The 19,364-nt window shown below is 38.8% G+C and overlaps 1 protein-coding gene across 2 annotated transcripts; it reads left to right on the plus strand.

The window, feature by feature from the left end:
• Positions 1-5,448: 5,448 nt before the first annotated feature.
• LOC122640119 (serine/threonine protein phosphatase 2A 59 kDa regulatory subunit B' gamma isoform-like) lies at positions 5,449-17,675 on the plus strand. Of its 2 annotated transcripts, XM_043833254.1 has the most exons (3): positions 5,449-5,527; positions 5,715-7,201; positions 16,945-17,675. In XM_043833254.1, exons 2-3 carry the CDS (start codon positions 5,960-5,962, stop codon positions 17,332-17,334), a joined length of 1,632 nt encoding a protein of 543 aa, XP_043689189.1. In that variant the 5' UTR covers positions 5,449-5,527; positions 5,715-5,959; the 3' UTR covers positions 17,335-17,675. The 2 variants fall into 2 exon arrangements, with proteins under 2 accessions (XP_043689189.1, XP_043689188.1); XM_043833253.1 differs by lacking the exon at positions 5,449-5,527 and having other exon boundaries at positions 5,682-7,201.
• Positions 17,676-19,364: the final 1,689 nt, after the last annotated feature.

Below are 19,364 nucleotides of genomic sequence, written 5' to 3' on the forward strand. Positions count from 1 at the left end.
TATCTCTCTGGTTTTTTCTTGATTGAATTCATATTTTGGGATTCTTACTGTTTATTGGTGTTCGATATTTCTAACAAACATGGATCTACAAAATTCATTTGATAGTATGGTATATAATTTTAAATTTTTTTTAGGTTATGTCGTATTTATTTTATGGTGAATTTTAACAGGTTTTATACTTAATCTACAAAAGAAATGGACTCTAATTGTTGTTGCAGATTACACGCTGAATTTGCATCAGGATTAGTGATGATGACAAGATGAAGGTAATTTGTACTAGTGGGATGATAAACATTGTACTTGTGAGATGATAGACAATTTGTAATATGACTATTTTTGTACTTATGGGATAATAGTTATAATTCTATTTGTGGGATGACAAACATCATGATTTTATTAATTTTTTGCATTACTTTTTTATTTATTTTTTGTCATGTTTTAAATTATATGTTATCTATATCGATGTGTATGTCCCTCCCCCCTTTTCTACTTATTTATTTTTATTCTATTCTATTCCATTTTATTGTGTCGTTGTTGTTTAACCCACCATCCTTTTTTAACTTCCTTATTATCTTTTAGGATCCATGTAGCCAACTCCATTGAGTTGAGATAATATTTGGATGATGTTGTTGTTGTTGTTGTATGTGAGTAGGTAACTTTATGCACTACTTTTCTATATTTTTTTTATCAATATAGTTCTTTTTTTATCTTTATAATTATTTTTTTTAAAGATTTTTACACATTTTTATATATTTTTGTGTACTTTTTTCAGGAAAAAAACTTTTCTAGTTCTTTCATACACCCTTATTTAGTTTTGTGGTCCATTTGTTGTAACATTTTATGATTTTTTTTTTAATATTCAATTAATTAATATATTTTTTGTATTTCAAAAAAATAAGTTTTTTTTTTCACATTTATTTTTGTGTATTTTATCAATATTTCACACCAAAAAAACTCCCATTTTGATTTTTAACATTTTCCATAGTGTTTTAAAATTTTTCAATGTTTATAATTTTTATATATATATTTTTTTCGATTGACCAGGGTCCAATCCCAAAAAATGTCTTTTCTGATCATTTCAACTTGATCTAGATTGATCCGCTCTAATCCGTATCGATATAGTATCACTATCGTATGAGAGTGACAACGATACTGAAAGTCTGAAACCAATATCTTAAACCATGTTCTAACACGCCTAAAATTAACCCTTCACCTTTTTATTTTTGTTGTCGTATTATGCCTCTCTTCTTCTTTCCTTTGTTCACTTTTTTTAATGACAAGAAAATGAAATATAGCATTATGAAAACAAAGTTAAATGTACATTTACCATAATTTTGCCCTTAGTTTTCCAACTTTGACTCAGTAAACCAGCCAGCTGATGAGCTACAGAAACAAGTTGTCTATCCTTCTTTAAAATGTGTGCTAACTCAAGAGTGGCAAAAAACTTAGGCTGCGTCTGGTAACGGTCTGAACAAAGAACGTCCGTTCTTGACTAGAAACGTTCTTTTGTGTTCTTGGTATAGAACGGCATTCTGAGACCGAAAATGACCGTTTGGTAACGTTCTCAAGAACGCTGTTCAGAATGAAAATGGTGTTTGGTAAAATCTATTCTTCCCTATTTGATATTAATTATAATAATGCCATTCTTAGTCAATTATACCAAAAAAATACTTGTAAAAAAATCTTTCTCTTACCAACCTTAGCATAAAATTAAAATATCTCATTAACATAATCTAAGTAAGTATAAAAATATTTCAAATTTGAAAGATGCCATTAAAATTGGGTTCTTGTGTGGATTAGTGTCATAATTGACTATGCTATGAACAGTTGAATAAAAAGGGCCTTGGTGGATTCGAACCACCATCCCCTTGGAACATGCTCATGTGCCAAATGCTCTACCAATTTGAGCTAAAGACCCATCAAGTAGAGAACCAAAACAGAAATATAACAAAAAAAATTAAGTAGCATGAATTTCTACATGAGGAATGCAATGAGCAAAGGTCTAAAACAAAAATACATCATTCCTCCTCCCTTGGCTCGCAACTCAGAACAGATCTTCTTCATCATATCCCTCACTGCTGATACACACCAATGCATCACTCATTCTCTCTCTCCGATTCACACTTAACAGGGGAGGGGATTGATATTTGATACTTCTCAGAGGCCTTTATCAAGTAGCAATGAAATTTTAAAACATGAATACATGAAAACAACAGAGTACAGTATGGTTGTTCTTTATTTATCTTCTCTTTCAAATAGAAGTGCTTGAGGAACCCTCTATGGCCCTGTTTTCTACCTTTTGGCCTCACAAGTCACACCCAACCAATCTTTTATACAAAGATAGAACAACAAGTCTGCTAAGCTTTCATGGCTAGAGACCAATGGGCATAATAGGTACACAAATGCTTGATGTCAGCTAAGCTTTCATGTCCCAGAAAAACAAGTCTCATAGTCAAAGCTTATAAACAGAGAGTGTGGAAAGATCTCTCTCCTTTAAAATCTTCAGAACTTTTATTAGAATAGTACAATTCAAAGGAATAAATTTCACTTTTTATACCCTATATTTTGCATGATACAATGTGGTTTTTAAAACATTAATAGCGACAATCAATATTACTGCCTTGTTCACTGTTTTCAATGCAAAATTTCCATAAATCTCAATGAAACCCCCAATCAACCTCAGTGTTCCTGATCATCATCTATGTTTGTTTTTTAACTTCTTTGCTTTTTCTTGATATCTCTTGGTTAGAATCTAGCCTCTGCCTTTTGATTGATTTATTAACATAGCCCAAGCATTGGGTGGTCATATGAACATCCATAGGAGAGATAGAGCAAAGACCAAACAGATTGAACAAATGTATACCTAAAACAGAAACAATCGTAAAAATCAAATATGCTTGGGCAATCCCTAATGTCCATACTCTTTCAGAAAATGCAAAATAACATTAAAACTTTATAGTAGCAGATATCACAGTGACTTTTTCACTTGAGAACCTTGTAGATGAGCATAACTTCCGCTTCAAATTAAATAAAATCTAATTTGCAGTAGAAAGGGGTTGCGAGAGAAAGTGAGAAATCGATCGTGAAAGAGAAACACGATCACCGAGCTATAATATTTACCTCTGAAAGGAGAATGTCGATGAGCCTGAGATTTCCGATGCGAATGATGATGTTCTTTTTTTTCCGACTCAGTAGTAGTCCTACGCAACTCATGGCGTCCCTTACGGAAATCGGACTCCTTTGATCCCCTAAAAAACCATCTAGAGATTGATGCAACCCATATGAAGAACCCTTGCGAGCAAATTTCCCTCCAAAACTAGATTCCCCATCAGGCTTCATCACCCAGGATCAAGAGAAAGACGAAATAGAAGAGGAAACAAACAAATCAAAGAAACAGAAGAATTGGGACAAGAGAGAGCGAGAGAGAGAGAGAGAGAGAGAGAGGGACAGAGCGAGACGGAGAGAGAGACAGAGACAGCGAGACACAGAGAGAGAGGGAGGGAGCGAGATAGAGAGCTAGACAGAGAGAGAGAGAGAGAGAGAGAGAGAGAGAGAGAGAGAGAGAGAGAGAGAGAGAGAGAGAGAGAAGAGAGAGGATGAGATTGACCTGGTTTACCTTCTTCGCCTACTATTTCTCTTCCCTTCTCTTCCCTTCTCTTCCCCAGATCTATCACAAGCTTTTGCCTTCTAACCCAAAATCACGAGTGTTGACGATTGATCTCAACAACTTTTCGTTCTTGTTCTTTAAGAACGTTCTTTTGGTGCTCAAGACCTCTGGTTCGTTCTAAAAGAACGAAAAAATGAACCGTAAAACCAAACACTTTTTCATGTTTTTTTGTTTTTTTTTAACAAAAGAATTGTTCAAAACGCTGTTCTGAACGTTACCAAATGTACTCTAGAGACCTCATATAATAATGAAAATAATTCCCATGGTCAGTTTACTTAACTCTCTCGTGACAACCATACCACAACATCTTGATAATCAGTCCATACTTTTATGCTTTCCCACCCCTAGTGTTGTACCCTCTGTAATCCCCTGATGTAGTCCTCTAACTTACAGATTCTGAGAACATCCCGAGATGCAGATAGTGGAATTTCCTTGTCTTTCGAGAAATGTCTACCATCTTCACTTGTTCTAACAGTTTTCTTTTGAAGTAAAGAATGATGAAGCTCTGTCCCAGTCGTCATCTCACATATTAGAGCTATCATCTTCTCAAAATTGCTTTAGGATATTGGACTGGGATAATAACTCCATAGATAATCATCCAAAGGCTCCCATCTCAGCTGCATCACAACTTGAATCATAGATACATGCTTTCGTTTCTTATTTTCGAAGGTATTCTTACCATCTTGTTTTTATTTTATTTTATTTTTTGGGAGATGGATCCAAGGTTTTGAGAATCGGATTGTTAGGCTGATCTTGATTCTCCCCTATTCGGCTTGGGCCATCTTGTATGAGCCCTAGATGCCTAGAATATGCCAATTTTTTTAGGCCATTTGAATCGATTCAGGCCGTTTTTTGGTTTTTAAACCCTAGGTGGATTGACACACTGCCTCGCTTATATTGCATCTTATATAAGAGAGGAAAATTCTGTAGGTGTTGATGCGGCATAAAGAAGCTCACAACTTTAACTAGGACAAAGACCGCAAGAATAAATGTTGATACATGTACAAGAAACCCTCCTCATGTTATCATATACATGCCCATAGGGGAAAGAGGAGCTTTTTTTTTAATGAGAATATAAGATATACAATGTTATCCTTTACTAAAAACAAAAGTCTCTTGGTTAATAGTTACAAATCCAATTAAAAAATCAGAGAGATTAAAACATATGGCCATTCTTGATAGTGGTAATTTTTTAAGAACACTGAGACACTTTCAACAATAGAGGAATCACATGCCAGGGTCACATCATAGCAATTGGGGCTAGGATCATGGCAGGGATATCCTTATTGCAACACCAGATCTATTTGATCTTATAACCTAGTTGAGAAGCATGATCTAGACCCTAAGCTAGACCAAAAAGTTATGTCTCCAAAAAACCTGTAGTTATTAAAATAAGTTGTTCTTCTAACAAAATGGAATATATCCATCTGAAAAAGATGAGCTTTGGTGGATATTGACTCATATACAGAAAGTCCACGTCATTATATGAACAGAAAATTAATAAATGTGTGTTTACATGATGTTCCGATGGTCCCATGCCTTTCGACCTGATCTTTACTTTCAATGTTTTTTCTATTAGTTTTCATCTCTCTCTAAAAGTTAAATCCTAATCTACCGACGAAGGGCGGAGAGGGGGAGGTCTGTTTTGTACCGGGAGAGGACTACTTACTTTGCATTGGTTTTTTCCCCTTTCTCTCTCTCTTCTTCCGTTCATCCCCGGTCGACTTGCGTTGTAGAGGAAAAGAGCGTGAGATTGAAAGTAGAAATTTGCAGAAACAACCCGGAATCAATAGCTCGATTTATGTAGGGTTATCTTTTTCTCCTAAATCGCTGGTTGTTGTTACTGATCATACGAGCAATGTAAGTTATTTCTTCATTCTATTCTTCTTCTTTTCCCTCTTGTAATTCTCTTTACTTGATCTTCATCTGTTGTGAAAACACTTTCCTTTCTCCGGTGTCTGAAACTTTTGTTTATGTTTTGATTTGGTCGATTATTTGAGGTTAAGAGCTCTGAATTACGGGCGTTTGAATCGTGTTCATGACGCAGATAATCCTTCATGGGTTTGGATTTCAGGCGGATGAGATGGAGTTCTGATTAGGGTTTACGTCTGAATATACATATATATGCCTAAATTCCGCAACTCATTTCTCTGAATTGAAAGAAATGCCTGGACTCTGAGATGTTTCGAGGAGAGGCTTTTGGTTGCATGTTTTATCTGGATGGGGGAGATCCTAAAACCGCGGATTGTTGACAGGGGTTAGGAATAGGATTTGGTGTTAGGGTTTGTAAATATGATAAAACAGTTACTTGGTAGGCTACCTCGAAAGCCCTCTTCGAAATCGAGCCCTAATGACGCTGTTTCTAATGATGGAGGTGTTGCCAGCGCCGCACCTCCATTTATAAATTCATCTCAGGGGCCGAACTCCGTAGGTGCTGGGAAAGCTTCAAATGCAAGCGGTGGTGCTTCCCGTACTAACAATGGGGCTCCCGCCCTGCAATCGTCCAGTATGAATAAGCCAAATGGGAAATATGCAGCTGTTGCTTCCCATGCCGGGTCTTTGCCGTCGTCGAGCCCCTACGAGGCACTTCCTAGCTTTCGGGATGTTCCCAATTCGGAGAAGCAAAATCTATTTATATGGAAGCTGAGCAGGTGTAGTGTTGTATTTGACTTCACTGAACCCTCCAAGAATCTTAAGGAGAAAGATATAAAGCGGCAGACCCTGCTAGAACTCGTTGACTACATTTCCTCTGTATCTTCCAAGATCAATGATATTGTGATGCAAGAGATTACAAAGATGGTAGCTGCCAATTTGTTCCGCACTTTTCCATCCTCAAACCACGATAACAAGCTCCTGGAAACCTTTGACGCAGAGGAAGAAGAGCCCATGATGGAACCGGCATGGCCTCACCTTCAAATTGTTTATGAGTTCCTCCTGAGGTTTGTGGCTTCTTCAGAGACAGATGCCAAGCTGGCCAAGAGATACATTGATCACTCATTTGTGTTGAGGTTGCTTGACCTTTTTGATTCAGAGGACCAGAGGGAAAGAGAATACCTGAAGACCATATTACATCGCATCTATGGGAAATTCATGGTGCACCGTCCATTCATCAGGAAAGCCATAAACAACATCTTTTACCGTTTCATCTTTGAAACTGAGAAGCACAATGGTATTGCAGAATTGCTCGAGATCTTAGGCAGCATAATCAATGGGTTTGCATTGCCACTGAAGGAAGAGCACAAGCTTTTCCTTGTCCGGGCTTTGATCCCACTACACAAACCCAAGTGTGTGTCTATGTATCATCAGCAGCTTTCATATTGCATAACTCAGTTTGTGGAGAAGGACTTCAAGTTGGTAGATACAGTGATTCGTGGACTTCTAAAGCATTGGCCTATAACTAACAGTTCAAAGGAGGTTATGTTTCTTAGTGAGCTGGAAGAGGTTCTAGAAGCCACCCAAGAAGCAGAATTCCAGCGATGCATGGTACCTTTGTTCCGCCAGATTGGTCGCTGCCTCAACAGCTCACATTTCCAGGTACTGGGTTAGTTATTTTTTCCCTCCCCCCTTTTTCTTTTCATGGTTGTGGTTCCCTGGTTTTGGGTAGATATCTAAGACATGTTTTTAGGATAGAAACGCTGCTCTAAATTATAGGTTAATGATGACCTTTTTGTTATCTTATACCATGGATATTGATAGTGTCTTCTTGGATAATTCACTTTCAGTATCACACATTTGGTAGTGGGACCACTACCACAGAGACTTTAAGATTGTGAATAAACTGATAAGTGGGGTGGCTCAATCATGAGCTCTATTTGCCATTGAGTATACCTCATCGTAGTGGCTTATCAATTGTAGTTTGTAAATTGAACCTGGTGTTAATTTTCCCCTCTTTTTGTGAAATTAGCCTCAGCTGAGCTCGGGCTGATACACTTTGGTTTATTGTTCTTTTATCATAGGTGATAGGAATAGTACATTAATTTAATAACATAATGTAATCTATGTGGAGGTTTGCAGAAAGGGGTTAGTGGAGCTTATACAAGACATATGCCAGGAGTCAAATCTCCTACCAGAATGACAAAAGGCAAAGATAAAGATTCAGTGGATAACAGTAGAAGCATTCCTTTGAGCGATTTTCTTTCACCCACAGAGAAGGAGGTATTCCTTCATCGTGGGCAACAATGGGGATGGGATGGGTGTCATAAATGGGGGAAGGATATTTGACCTTCAACTAGTAGGGGTTTAATAATGGCAGTTCGGGCGTGGGTTTTCCTTCACCCACAGTGGAGGAAAACTTTTTCCTTTGAATATAAGCAGCATATACACCACTGGACAGGTTTTAGGGCCCTGCAACGTTGCCTTGAGCCCTAACGATTGAAAAAGCATTGTATAGTGTGAACACCGCCCCCCCCCACCAAAAAAAAATAAAAGACAGGGAACTGTGATAATCTCAATCACCCCTATAAAACCACAACAACATCAATCATACCATTTTTTTTTCTACTTTCAATATGTATTGACATCATCCTTCTCCCATTGTCTAATGCAGTCCCAATTTAAAGCTTGATTTAAATTTGGGCCAGTTCTGGTATGGGTTTGGGTTGGGCTTTAGTTTTTAGTATTTATTGTTGTAATGGGCTGAAATATTAGGCCCAAAAGTAGGGTCGTAAGTGGGTGCATGAAACTTATTTTATTAGTGGGTCTCATATTGTAGGGATCAATCTTATCCTAAGTTGTTAGTCTTTAAGTTACTTTAGGAAAGTTAGATTCCTAATTAGTTGTCTAGTTAGGAAAGTCTATTGAGTCAATCTAGGATATTTTATTTCAGTTTCTATTAATAAAGAATGTAATCAACATCCTCCACTTTTGGAATTGAAGGAATTGTAATGTAGTCCTAGATAGATGATAAAATCTACTAGGAGCCAGGTAAATTCAGACCCTTGCAACCTACTAGCCGATTGACAACTATGAATGATGTTTAATTGAAATTTTGAATTTCAGAAAATTAGGGTTAGGGTTTCGGGTTTTGGGAAGTAGGAAAAAGGATGAAATTAGGGTTTAGGATGGGATTTTGGGGCAGGGCTTCTGGTCGAGTATTCAGGGCAGTGAGAGAGTAGTTCGGTTGTAGTTTGGATGGGTTTGGGTGGCTAGATAGGTCTAGGCAGTATTTTAGGATTTTGGGTTTTAGTAGGGTTGAGAAGAATTAGGGTTTTTGAAGGGAGGATGGGCCTTGGGTTCAGGTCAAGTGGAAGGGTTGATGAGTAGGAGCTGTGGTTGAATTTTGAAGGTAAACTAATGGGGAAATTGGTTTGGACAGAATTATGGAAGTTAGGGTTTATGGAATTCAAATAAAATAAAAAGGGGGGGATGTTAGGGTAGGCTGTAGAGGATTAGGAGAAGAAGGTAGTTACAGAAAAATTAAATAACTTACTGGTTTTTCAGGAAGTCAATAGCCGCAACTTGAATCAGCTTGTAGAAGAGTCTCCCGATCTGAACAGATGCAAGGAGTGAAGAAGAAGACCTCCCGATCTTAACAGATGCAAGGAGTTGATTGGTAATCCCCGAATCCCTTCATCTTGAGATCCACAAGGCAAACACTCACTAGGAGCAGGGCAGCAACAATGGCAGCAATAGCTTACCGCAGAATTTGAAAACTTGAACTGTGGGGAGCCTCCCACGATTTTATTTTGTTTATAAGATGGCCATAGGCCAAATCCTGGTACAATCTAAATCCCTCCTTCATAAATCGTGGAAGGGTATGACTGAAATTAAAAGTTAATTAAAACAACTTAAAAGATTCCTAAGTAACCAATAGGATATAAGACCCTATCAGCCAGTAGGAACATTTCACTTAAATTGGGCTAGTGGTTCAACCGGTTCAATTTAAAACACTAAAACATGAAAAATAAATTAAGTATGGGTAAAACTAAAGCTGAAAATAAACTAAGTATTAAACTAAGGCTCCAAATACTAGGCCCTAATCTTAGGGCTTCTTCTTCTTCCTCTTCTTCTTGCGGGTGCTTGGATCTGCATCAGCTCTCCCCTGCTTAAAAACATTCATCTCCGATGAATGGGAGTCATCATTGGAGTGAATCCACGTGCTATCCTGGCTTGAAGGAACTCGTCCTCGAACTTTGCAATTAGGGGGGGGAATCAACATGTGATTAGCAACTTTGATCGTCCCCAAACAAAATTCTGGTGAGGCAGAAATATTAGGAATAAAATCTTCAAGGCGTGGAGCTTTCTCTTTGAAGAACCATGGTGGCATAACAAACTCTATGTGTTCCTTTTTGAATCAGCAACAACTATGAATGTCCTGTCCATAGAGTCTTCAGTGTTAGCAACCTTCTTGTCTAATGCTTGAGACACAAGCTCCACCTCTTCAAGAACAGCATCTTGAAGGTCTTTGTTCTCCTGTGGAATCTCCTCTTCATTTGCTGCTGTATCAGCCATCAATACTTGAGTAAGAACATGAATACCTCGAGTATTGTCACCCAAATCTTCATAATAACCAGCCACATCATCATCATCATCTGGGGGTAGAGCAAATAAACCTTGTTCATTTTCATGATCAGGGTCTTCATCTTCCTTTTCAGCTACATTAACTTGCCTATGCTTTTGCGGGCAGTCCTTGGCATGGTGGCCCAACTCATTACAGTGATAACACCTACGGGGGTCATTATTGATCATAGGAGCTTTACCCTTGTTATCCACATGTGGGGAAGCTGTAGGACGAGAAGTATTGCCATTAGAGAAACCTGATCGAGTAGGACCAGTAGTAGGAGTTGCTAGGTCGTGTGTAATCAGTAGTGGTAGACTTGGATGCTGGAAAGATGCTTTGGTGTCTTCAGTGGAGGAACTAAACCTTCTATTTCCAGCCAATAACTCTTCAGCTTTCAGTTCCTTCTCAAAACAGTCCCGTACATCTCTGACATCAGCTACTCCAATACCTCTGACAATATCAGCCCTCAATCCCAGTCGAAACCGAGATAACATCTGAGTAGTACTCTTTCTCGTGCCAGTGCGAGAAGAAAGAGCATCAAACTTCTGCATATACTCAAATACAGTCATGGTCCCTCGGCTTAGGGAATTGAATTGATCTTGTACTTGTGCTCACAGGGGAAAAAGGGTCGAAATCTGGAATTTGATAGAGAACTCGTGAGATCTGTTGAGTTCTGGAAGTCTTTAAAAAAAAAGGGGTCGAAATCTATCTCGACCTGAGACCTTGACTCGACCGAGATTTCGCCCGAGATGGTGTATTTTTTGAACTCGCCTAGCATCTCGTCTCGACCACTTCAAAAAGCGAGAAACTCGTCGAGATCTCGCGAGTTCTTCTTCCATGGCAGGCCCATTAATGTTGTCTAATTAAAATGTGGGATTGGCTCAGGCTGAATCCTGAGTACTTATCTATCCTTCAGAGGCTCAGATTTATAGCAGCTATGGAGTATGGTTTATCAGAACTTTGTGGTGAAAGGGGATTGGCTATCAGTTGGTTATCCAGATCATTGGCTACTTGCCCTTGGAAGCTGATTATCTTCTTTGGAGAAGAGAGTGGTTTCCTTGAGATTGAATTTCTCATTGATTTGGGGAGGCCCATATTGTCTCATGGCATCGCCAATGAGCTTATTAAAATCAGTAGTTTTGAATCCTTCTTGTATAATTGTTTGAAGGTCATAAAATTGTATGAAGGGTCTTATTTTGCTCCAATAATGAGTTTTTTTCTTCTCCTGTACAGATTTTACTTCCATACCTCATCAATGGTGCCCTAGCTTTTAGGGCCATCACTAGTTCTGATCTGTGTAGTCTGTTCATTATTAAACTGAATTGAACTGGAGATGAAGACCTGTGGCTGATCGGTTCTAGTTGGCACAATGCTTGAACAAGTATGATGATAATGATGATGATTGGAATATATTAAGGATGGTTTCTAGGTCTCTGATGGTTGGGATCTTGATGATGAATGTTAAAGATACATCGGTGGATGGTTTTATTCTATTTGTCTAAGTTCGTTATAGTGTCCTATTTGTAATTAGAACTAGCTTTCTACTATAATTAGGATTAGTCCTAGTTTAGTTTCCTAATTGTAATTCTATTTTCTAGATCTGGTTCCTAGTGGGATTAGGAATCCTTGCTATGTAATACTACTTCAATATAAAAAAAGGAATTGGGGGGAGCTGCTGAGTATCGATTCTGTCTCTTAGCAGCCCGCTTTCTCCCCATCTTCTCTCTTTTCTCCTTCGGTTCTCTGGTTTCACATATTTAACTTTGTTACATGGTATCAAAGCGATGAGGAAGAAGGGAAAAAAAATATCTGCAAGTCTGAAAAAAAAAAACATCTTACCTGCTGTTCGTTCCTTCTTTGTTATTCCGTCTGGTTCTGGTTAAATCTCGTTTGTTCTTATTAAAAAAAATTGTGGAGATCCATTGATGTTAGCCTCTGCCGTTGCATCCATCAGTGCCACTGTTTTTTTTGGCTGCAATCGTCAGATCTTGCCGCTGAGCTCTTAGCCACGTTTACATCTGCTATCTTTACTGCTGGTTGATAAAATCATGTGGCTGGCTGTATCAGGGAAATACTGGTTATCGCTGGCTATCGTTTACTGCTACTACTATCGTCAGTTGTGTTACTGTTGGTGTCGATTGAACACCTGAGTTGATTCCTGTTCTGTTCTTACAGGAGTTGCAGATCTGAAAATACCAGTCCATGATGGAGGGTTTCGAGTTCGGTTGTGTGCTTTATGGTCGATGGGTTTCTTTGTCACTGTTTGGAAAATTGGAAATCGACCCCTGGTTCTCTGCTCTTGCCGCCACTGTTGGTCTGTTGCTCTGCAGATCTAAAACTTTGTAATGAAATTCTTAGTTGCTTTCACTGATTAATGATTTCTTCATTGATGGTTTCTGCTAGTTCTCGCAATCCCTTTGTTATCGTTTTGCTATGGGAGGAGATCGATCTAATTTAATCTGCTGCAACTTCTCACCTTCCGTGAGCTGTGAACTCCCTCCCTTTCTGGAGTCCAAGGCGTGCCTCTCACTGTCTTCTTCTTTCCCTATTGTGTGAGGTAAGGTTGTGGGAATCAATTTGATTTCCACCACCTATGTTAACCCCCGTTTGTATCTTAAATTTTTTTTTTAACTCCCATAATTGCAAGGTTGAAGTTGAAGACAACCCAAATCGTGGGTTGTATTTTTTCTTCTTCTACCTTATTGTTGAATTCCCATATTACCCCTATCCTTATCTCTAAATTCACTCTTGCCCTTTATTTTTACTTTCTTTCCAAGTATACCTTTTGTGAATCTTTCCAATTCCTTTCATATCCCATTGTGAATGATTGAAGATTATCGCATGCGTGGCTGTTGGTTTTAATTCTTTATTTTGTTTCCTAAATTGCACCTTATTACCTACCAAGTACCCCTTCGACATTATGATTAATTACAATTCTGCCATTAACCCTTGCTATTGCTTATTGTGTACTTGGGTGGGTCCACACTGAACCCAATTGGGTATTGTGATTCAGTTGGGTCCACACTGAACTCAATTGGGTATTTTGATTCGGTTTCTTCATCACTTGGGGATTAAATGAAGTAATTACAGAATTGGGTGGGTCCACACTGAACCCAATTGGGTATTTTGACTCGGTTTCTTCATCACTTGGGGATTGAATGAAGTAACTAAAGAATTGTCTTGAGGTATATATTTGCCATATTATTCCTTTGGTGGGCCCTTGATTACATCAGTTTGGGATTTCCAATTTTTGAAGATTGGCACTGCATGACAAGTATTTGCTACCGTGAGGGGAGAGATTGGAAATTATTTATTGGGAACTTGCATGGAGATTATTTCAACCATGAAGGGGTGAATTGGAGATTATTGGAATCTTGTTGCAGCGCTACTCTTGATTATTGGAATTTTTTTGTGATACTCATCCTTTGAGATGCTGATTATTGGTGGTCATTATTTGTCCACGTGTAATGCTACACACGAGGGGGAGATTGAAGATTATTATACTCTTATTTGCTCAAGTCATTAGCTCTAGGACTATTTTTATCTTAAGCATAGGTGTCACGACCATAGTTGTCAAGGCGTCGCCTAGGCGGCGCTTAGGCGTCCTGGCGGTATTTCAAGGGCTAGGCAGTGCTACGCTTTCCATGAGTCACGGATGGCGGACGCTCTGACCATATAGGCGTCGCCAAGGCGGTCAAAGCGACGCCTTGGTGCGCCATATGGTCAGAGCGTCCGCCATCCATGACTAATGGTTTTTTTTTTAAATTTTTTCATGTTCTTTTTTTTATTCTTCTTGCTTGCTGTTTATTGGTTTGTGTATAAAGAGTCTAATGTACGCTGCTATATGGGATTATTTAGTTTTAAAAAACTAAATACTTAAAAGTTAAAAATCTATCTAAAAGTAGAAACGAAAAAGTGAAAACCTAAATTTACTCTAATAGTCTAACGACTCCTCTCTAAAGCCTTCGTCTCCTGCAACTCTTCGTCTCCTGTAACTCTTCGAGTCTTCATCTCCTCCAGTTCCGGCAAGCGGCAACAAAGACTCGACTCATCTTCTCTTCTAGTTCCGGTAAGTCTCTTGTCTCTACTCCCCTACTCTTCTTCTTCTTCTACTTCTCTAATCTCTGTAACTCTGTTTTCCCTTTTTTGTTTTTTAAATTTATTTTAACGACTGCTGGCTGCTACTGCTTCCCCCAACACAGCATCTCTACTCTTCCTGTTCCACTTCCGCCAACTGAAACGTGACTCTTCCGGCAAGGTAAGCCCCTAGTTCCTTACTCTTCTTCTCTGTTTGAGTGTTTTGCCTGCTGCTCTGTTTTTTAACGCCTGCTACTGTTGAATAAATCCTACTCTTCTTCTCTGTTTGAGTGTTTTGCACGGTAACTTCTATAGTTCTATGCTTCTTCTTCTGTGTAGAGTGTAGTAGTGTGGTGTGTAATGGTAACTTCTTCTCTGTATTTTTTTTTTTTTTAAAGTCTGTAACTTCTATGCTTCTTCTGCAGTTCTGCTACTTCTTCTATGCTTCTTCTGCTTCTTCTTCTCTGCTGCTTTTATTTTTTTTGGCTTGGTAATGGTATTATAGTAACTTGGTTAACTGCTGCCTGCTGCTTCTCTGTAACGCTCTAACTGCTGCTGCTTCTTCTCTGTTTTTTTTTTTATTGGTTAACTGCTTACTGCTGTTTCTTCTTCTTCTCTGTAGTACTAAGTACTAACAGTCTAACACTTGCTGCTGCTGCTTCTTCTCTGTTTTGATGTTCTCTTTGTAATGGAGAATACCTGAATCACTAAAATAGATAGTTAGATACTAGAAATCTAGAATATTAGATACTGATGTAGCTTCCCTGCTTCACTATTGAGTGTTTTTTTTGGGGGGGGGGGGGGAGAAAACTAACACTAGACCGCCTTTACCGCTTAAGCTCCGCTTAGGCGGCCGCTCTACCACCTAAGCGCTTAGACAGGCCTCCACCGCCTTGGACCGTCATGCTGCCGTGACAACTATGGTCACGACAGTTAGGCGACCCAAGGCGTTGGAGAGGGTAAAAAAATCAAGGCGACACCAAGTAGGCGACCAAGACGTCCAAGATGCCCGCCTAGGCGACCAATGCGCCTGGACGCCTAGGCAACACGACGCCTTGACAACTATGATCTTAAGATTACTATTATTTATTTGTTCGTTTCCTCAGCGACAATTTTATTAGTGAATATGGTATTCACCAACAATTCATACTTATTTGGTCTACGACAACCTGATGTTGTCTTGTCCACAGTAACCTATACTGCCTATTTGGTCTACAGTAACCTATACTGCATATTTGGTCTACAGTAACTTATACTACATATTTGGTCTTCAAGAACCTATATTTTGCGTATCTGGTCTGCAGTAACCTATATTTTGCATATCTGGTCCACAGTTAACCTATATGACTATTTGGTCCGCAGTAGCAGTAACCTATACTGTCTATTTATCATTGGACTTCTTATCTGAGACCTCTGTTTGGGGCTCAATGTCTCTGCCTTTGTTTGAGCAGAATATTATTTACTGCCTGCCCTTTGTTTGAGCAGAATATTATTTACTACCTGCCCATTGTTTGAGCATAATACTATTTACTACCTGCCTTCTTTGATAAGGGGTTTTTTTGTAGCTGTTGGATACTGCATTTTTATCTTTCTTTGAAAAGATGACTACCTACTACTGGCCTTCTTTGTGAAGTGCTTTTGATATTGCTGTTGCTGATATGATATTGTGGATTGTGGTTAGTGTTCACTACCACATTTTGCTCGTTGCTGATTGGATTTGTTCCATACGACGGTTATTATCTATTTATGTTGTTGATGATTTGTGTGCTTAAATTGATGTTGCTACATAAATGATGCTCCTCTCTCTCTGTGCTCACTAGTGTCTACAACTGCTGTTCAAGATTGGTGCTGCTTTTAATATCTATTCTTATTGTTCCAAGCTGGAGTCTTTGATATATATACTCCAGCTTGAGGGGGAGTGTTAAAGATACATACGGTGGATGGTTTTGTTCTATCTGTCTAAGTTTGTTATATTGTCCTATTGTAATTAGAAATAGCTTTCTACTATAGTTTGGATTAGTCCTAGTTTAGTTTCCTAATTGTAATTCTATTTTCTAGATCTGATTCCTAGTAGGTTTAGGAATCCTTGCTATGTAATACTACTTTAATATAAATAAAGGAATTTAGGGGAACTGCTGAGTATCGATTCTGTCTCTTAGCTGCTTCCCTTTCTCCCCATTTTCTCTCTTTTCTACTTTGGTTCTCTGGTTTCACATGAAGATTCATGTTTCCTATCAAATTTGGTCGCCTTATTGTTTTCCTTGTCGGGGGTGCAAATTGAACCAAAAACTTTAAACAGGCAAGTGTTTGTAGTGGTGAAATTCTGTAATGGTGGTCATGTTTGGAGTGTGGACCAACTGTTACTCTCTTCCTGAATTTTGTGCTTGCTGAAACTGGAATCTGTTTGGGAGTGTATTTTGGTGTGATTCTTTGTAAATACCTCCGTACGTAAAAATTATCTCACAGCCCATGTTGTTTTAAATCTTTATTTTTGTTTTAATTTTTTTTCTAAGAAATCTTTGCTTTAAAAAGGACTTTGAGTCACAACTCATTTCCCACTTTCTTTCCATTCTTCATTGCAATTGTTTTTGGTTGTTGAGAATGTGATTTTGACAAAAGAATATGTTAATTAGTAGAATCAAGAGAAGAAAATGTTAGCGAAGATCCATCTTTTTGTGATTATGGTTCTTTTTTGTTGCAGGTGGCTGAGCGAGCATTATTCCTGTGGAACAATGATCATGTAAGAAATCTTATCACGCAGAACCGTAAGGTGATATTGCCCATAATATTCCCAGCCTTAGAGAGGAACACCCGGGGCCACTGGAATCAGGCTGTTCAGAGTTTAACATTGAATGTGAGGAAGGTCTTTATGGATTTTGACCCAGAGCTCATTGAGGAGTGCTTGTTAAAATTCCAAGAAGATGAGGCCAAGGAAAGAGAGAGGCAGGAGAAACGGGAATCAGTCTGGAAGCGCTTGGAAGATGTAGCAGCCTCCAGGGCTGTTAGCAATGAGGCTGTGCTGGTGTCCCGGTTCGTGTCGTCCCTGGCTGTTGCTAAGTCCACAAGTCCACGAGCTGCTGTTGGTAGTTAGAGAGCCATGAATCCTGCAAATCATCTAATTCATGGTTGGTGGGGGGGGGGGGGCACCTCATGGCGAGTCTACCTAATGATTGGTCAATTCCCCTTGTTTCTTCTACATATATATTTTGAATTAACCCTGCAGGTTGTGAAGATGATGAACGAAGATGGGGTTCTGTGGCTATTGAGAGTTGGTCCTATTTTGGGCTATTGATCTCCTTTTAGGGTTCTTCAGCCAGCGAATTGTATGTGTGTATCATAAAAGGATTTGGTTATAGAGGTAGTGTCTGCGAATTTCCTACCTGCTGATCGTTATTTTTATTTTTATGTAATGATGATGCAAGAGATTCTGCCCTTCTTGCTCTTGCCAGGTTATACTTTCCCTAGTTGAGGCATTCAAATTTGCTCGGTTAGAATGAAATTGTAAGGCAGTGTTTGTACATAACCTCTCTTTGTCTCTCACACGCAAACTAACAGAGAACGTTTCATCTCCCTTCCTGACGCACAACCAAGTGCTAGAACTGGAGCATACAAGAGCACTTCATCAGAGAAATGGCTGCAAGCATAGTATAAAGCTCTAAACTGTAAATAGACAACAGTAAATTGATCACGACTTAAGATGTATTAACTTAACTTGTGATTGACAAATAGGTTTTGTGCTTTGTTGGCTTGTTCCTGCTGTTTCTGATCTGTTCTAGCTTTGTGGTTACGAGGACTAGTTACGGCGAGCAAGGGATTTGCCAAGGCTGACATGCTTGACCTACTTCTTTAATCTAAACTTAAACCAAGTACACTTTAGATTGATAGAGAAGTAGGATCATTTTGAGCTTAACCCTTTGGTAGATGATTGACAGTGGGAATGTGTTAACTGTTCAAACATTGTTGATGTAGAAAAGCCTTCACTCGAGATAAGAAAAAGAAAAGGTTTAGGATAGGTTGGCCACGTAGCCAAGATATGGAAATCTTGGATTCTCTTAGCACAGAGCGGAATTGAAAAAACTTTGGTTCTAAGCCTCTGAATGTCCTCCAGAACACAATGATCTTCACCAGGGATAGCAGAACAGTCATCATTGACAGCTTGAAACAAAGCTTGACAAAATCCAAATGAGGGTAAAGATGCCTGAGGCCCAGACTAAAGCAAAACATAAGAGCGTTCTTAAATGGTGCTGGTAGAAGTTAGGGGTGTAAATGAATAGTCGAAATCCGTTTTCGAATCTGGGTCCGTATCCGTTTAGCACCATCCGAATTCATCCGAAAGTTAAACGGATGCGGATATGGATAGACTGTAGTTATTTGAAAAGCTAGATTTATATGTAAATGGATAAAATATCCGTATCTGTATCCGTTTAGCACTATCCGAATCCGTCAGAAAGCTAATCGGATGCGGATGCGGATGCGGATAGCATTATCCGAGCCGAATCCGATCCGTTTACATCCCTAGTTGAAGTAGACTAAAGGCAGCATTGCGAATACAGATTCCACAATGCCTAGTCGTCTATGTTAAAGTTAGAACTAAGTGTCATTGGCTCATGGCTTTGTTGTTAAATGTGAATTGTCGCTTGGTTGTGAGTTTCTGAGGTTGTTAGTCTGAACACCCTGCACGCACATCCCAGCTTTCTTTCTATCCATAGCCTCATCTGTTCATCTGTAACTGAGGAATGGAGGAATTGAGGAATTGAGAATAGAGGAAGAATACATGTTACATGAGTTCCGCTTCACCATTTGAAAGCCAACACAGCAGGGAAGAGTAAGAAGAGGTCTTGAAAGTAAGTTATAAGACAGGCAACCCACTCGGTAATCATTTATTTCCTGAATGGCTCAAAGTAATGTCAGTTCTGCAGCACCTTCAACATCAAACCTTTATTATTGGATTCTATTTCTCAGCTTCAACTAATTTCAAATGAAAATGGCTAGATTCATCAACATAATGATTTTCATCATTTTTTTGGTAAAGAACATAATGATTTTAATTAAAATTACAAAATTCCAATCTGAAATCGACCCACTATTTTAACGTCGCTACGATTGAAATTAAAGCCAACA

Source organism: Telopea speciosissima, chromosome 9, assembly GCF_018873765.1.
Source record: "Telopea speciosissima isolate NSW1024214 ecotype Mountain lineage chromosome 9, Tspe_v1, whole genome shotgun sequence".
In the NCBI taxonomy this organism is placed as follows: Eukaryota; Viridiplantae; Streptophyta; class Magnoliopsida; order Proteales; family Proteaceae; genus Telopea; species Telopea speciosissima.

Excerpts from the sequence above, each read along its gene's own strand:
- LOC122640119 (XM_043833254.1), top strand. The coding sequence starts at position 5,960 with ATGATAAAACAGTTACTTGGTAGGCTACCTCGAAAGCCCTCTTCGAAA. Across the intron at positions 7,202-16,944 it reads TCAACAGCTCACATTTCCAG|GTGGCTGAGCGAGCATTATT; the intron begins GTACTGGGTTAG and ends TTTTTGTTGCAG.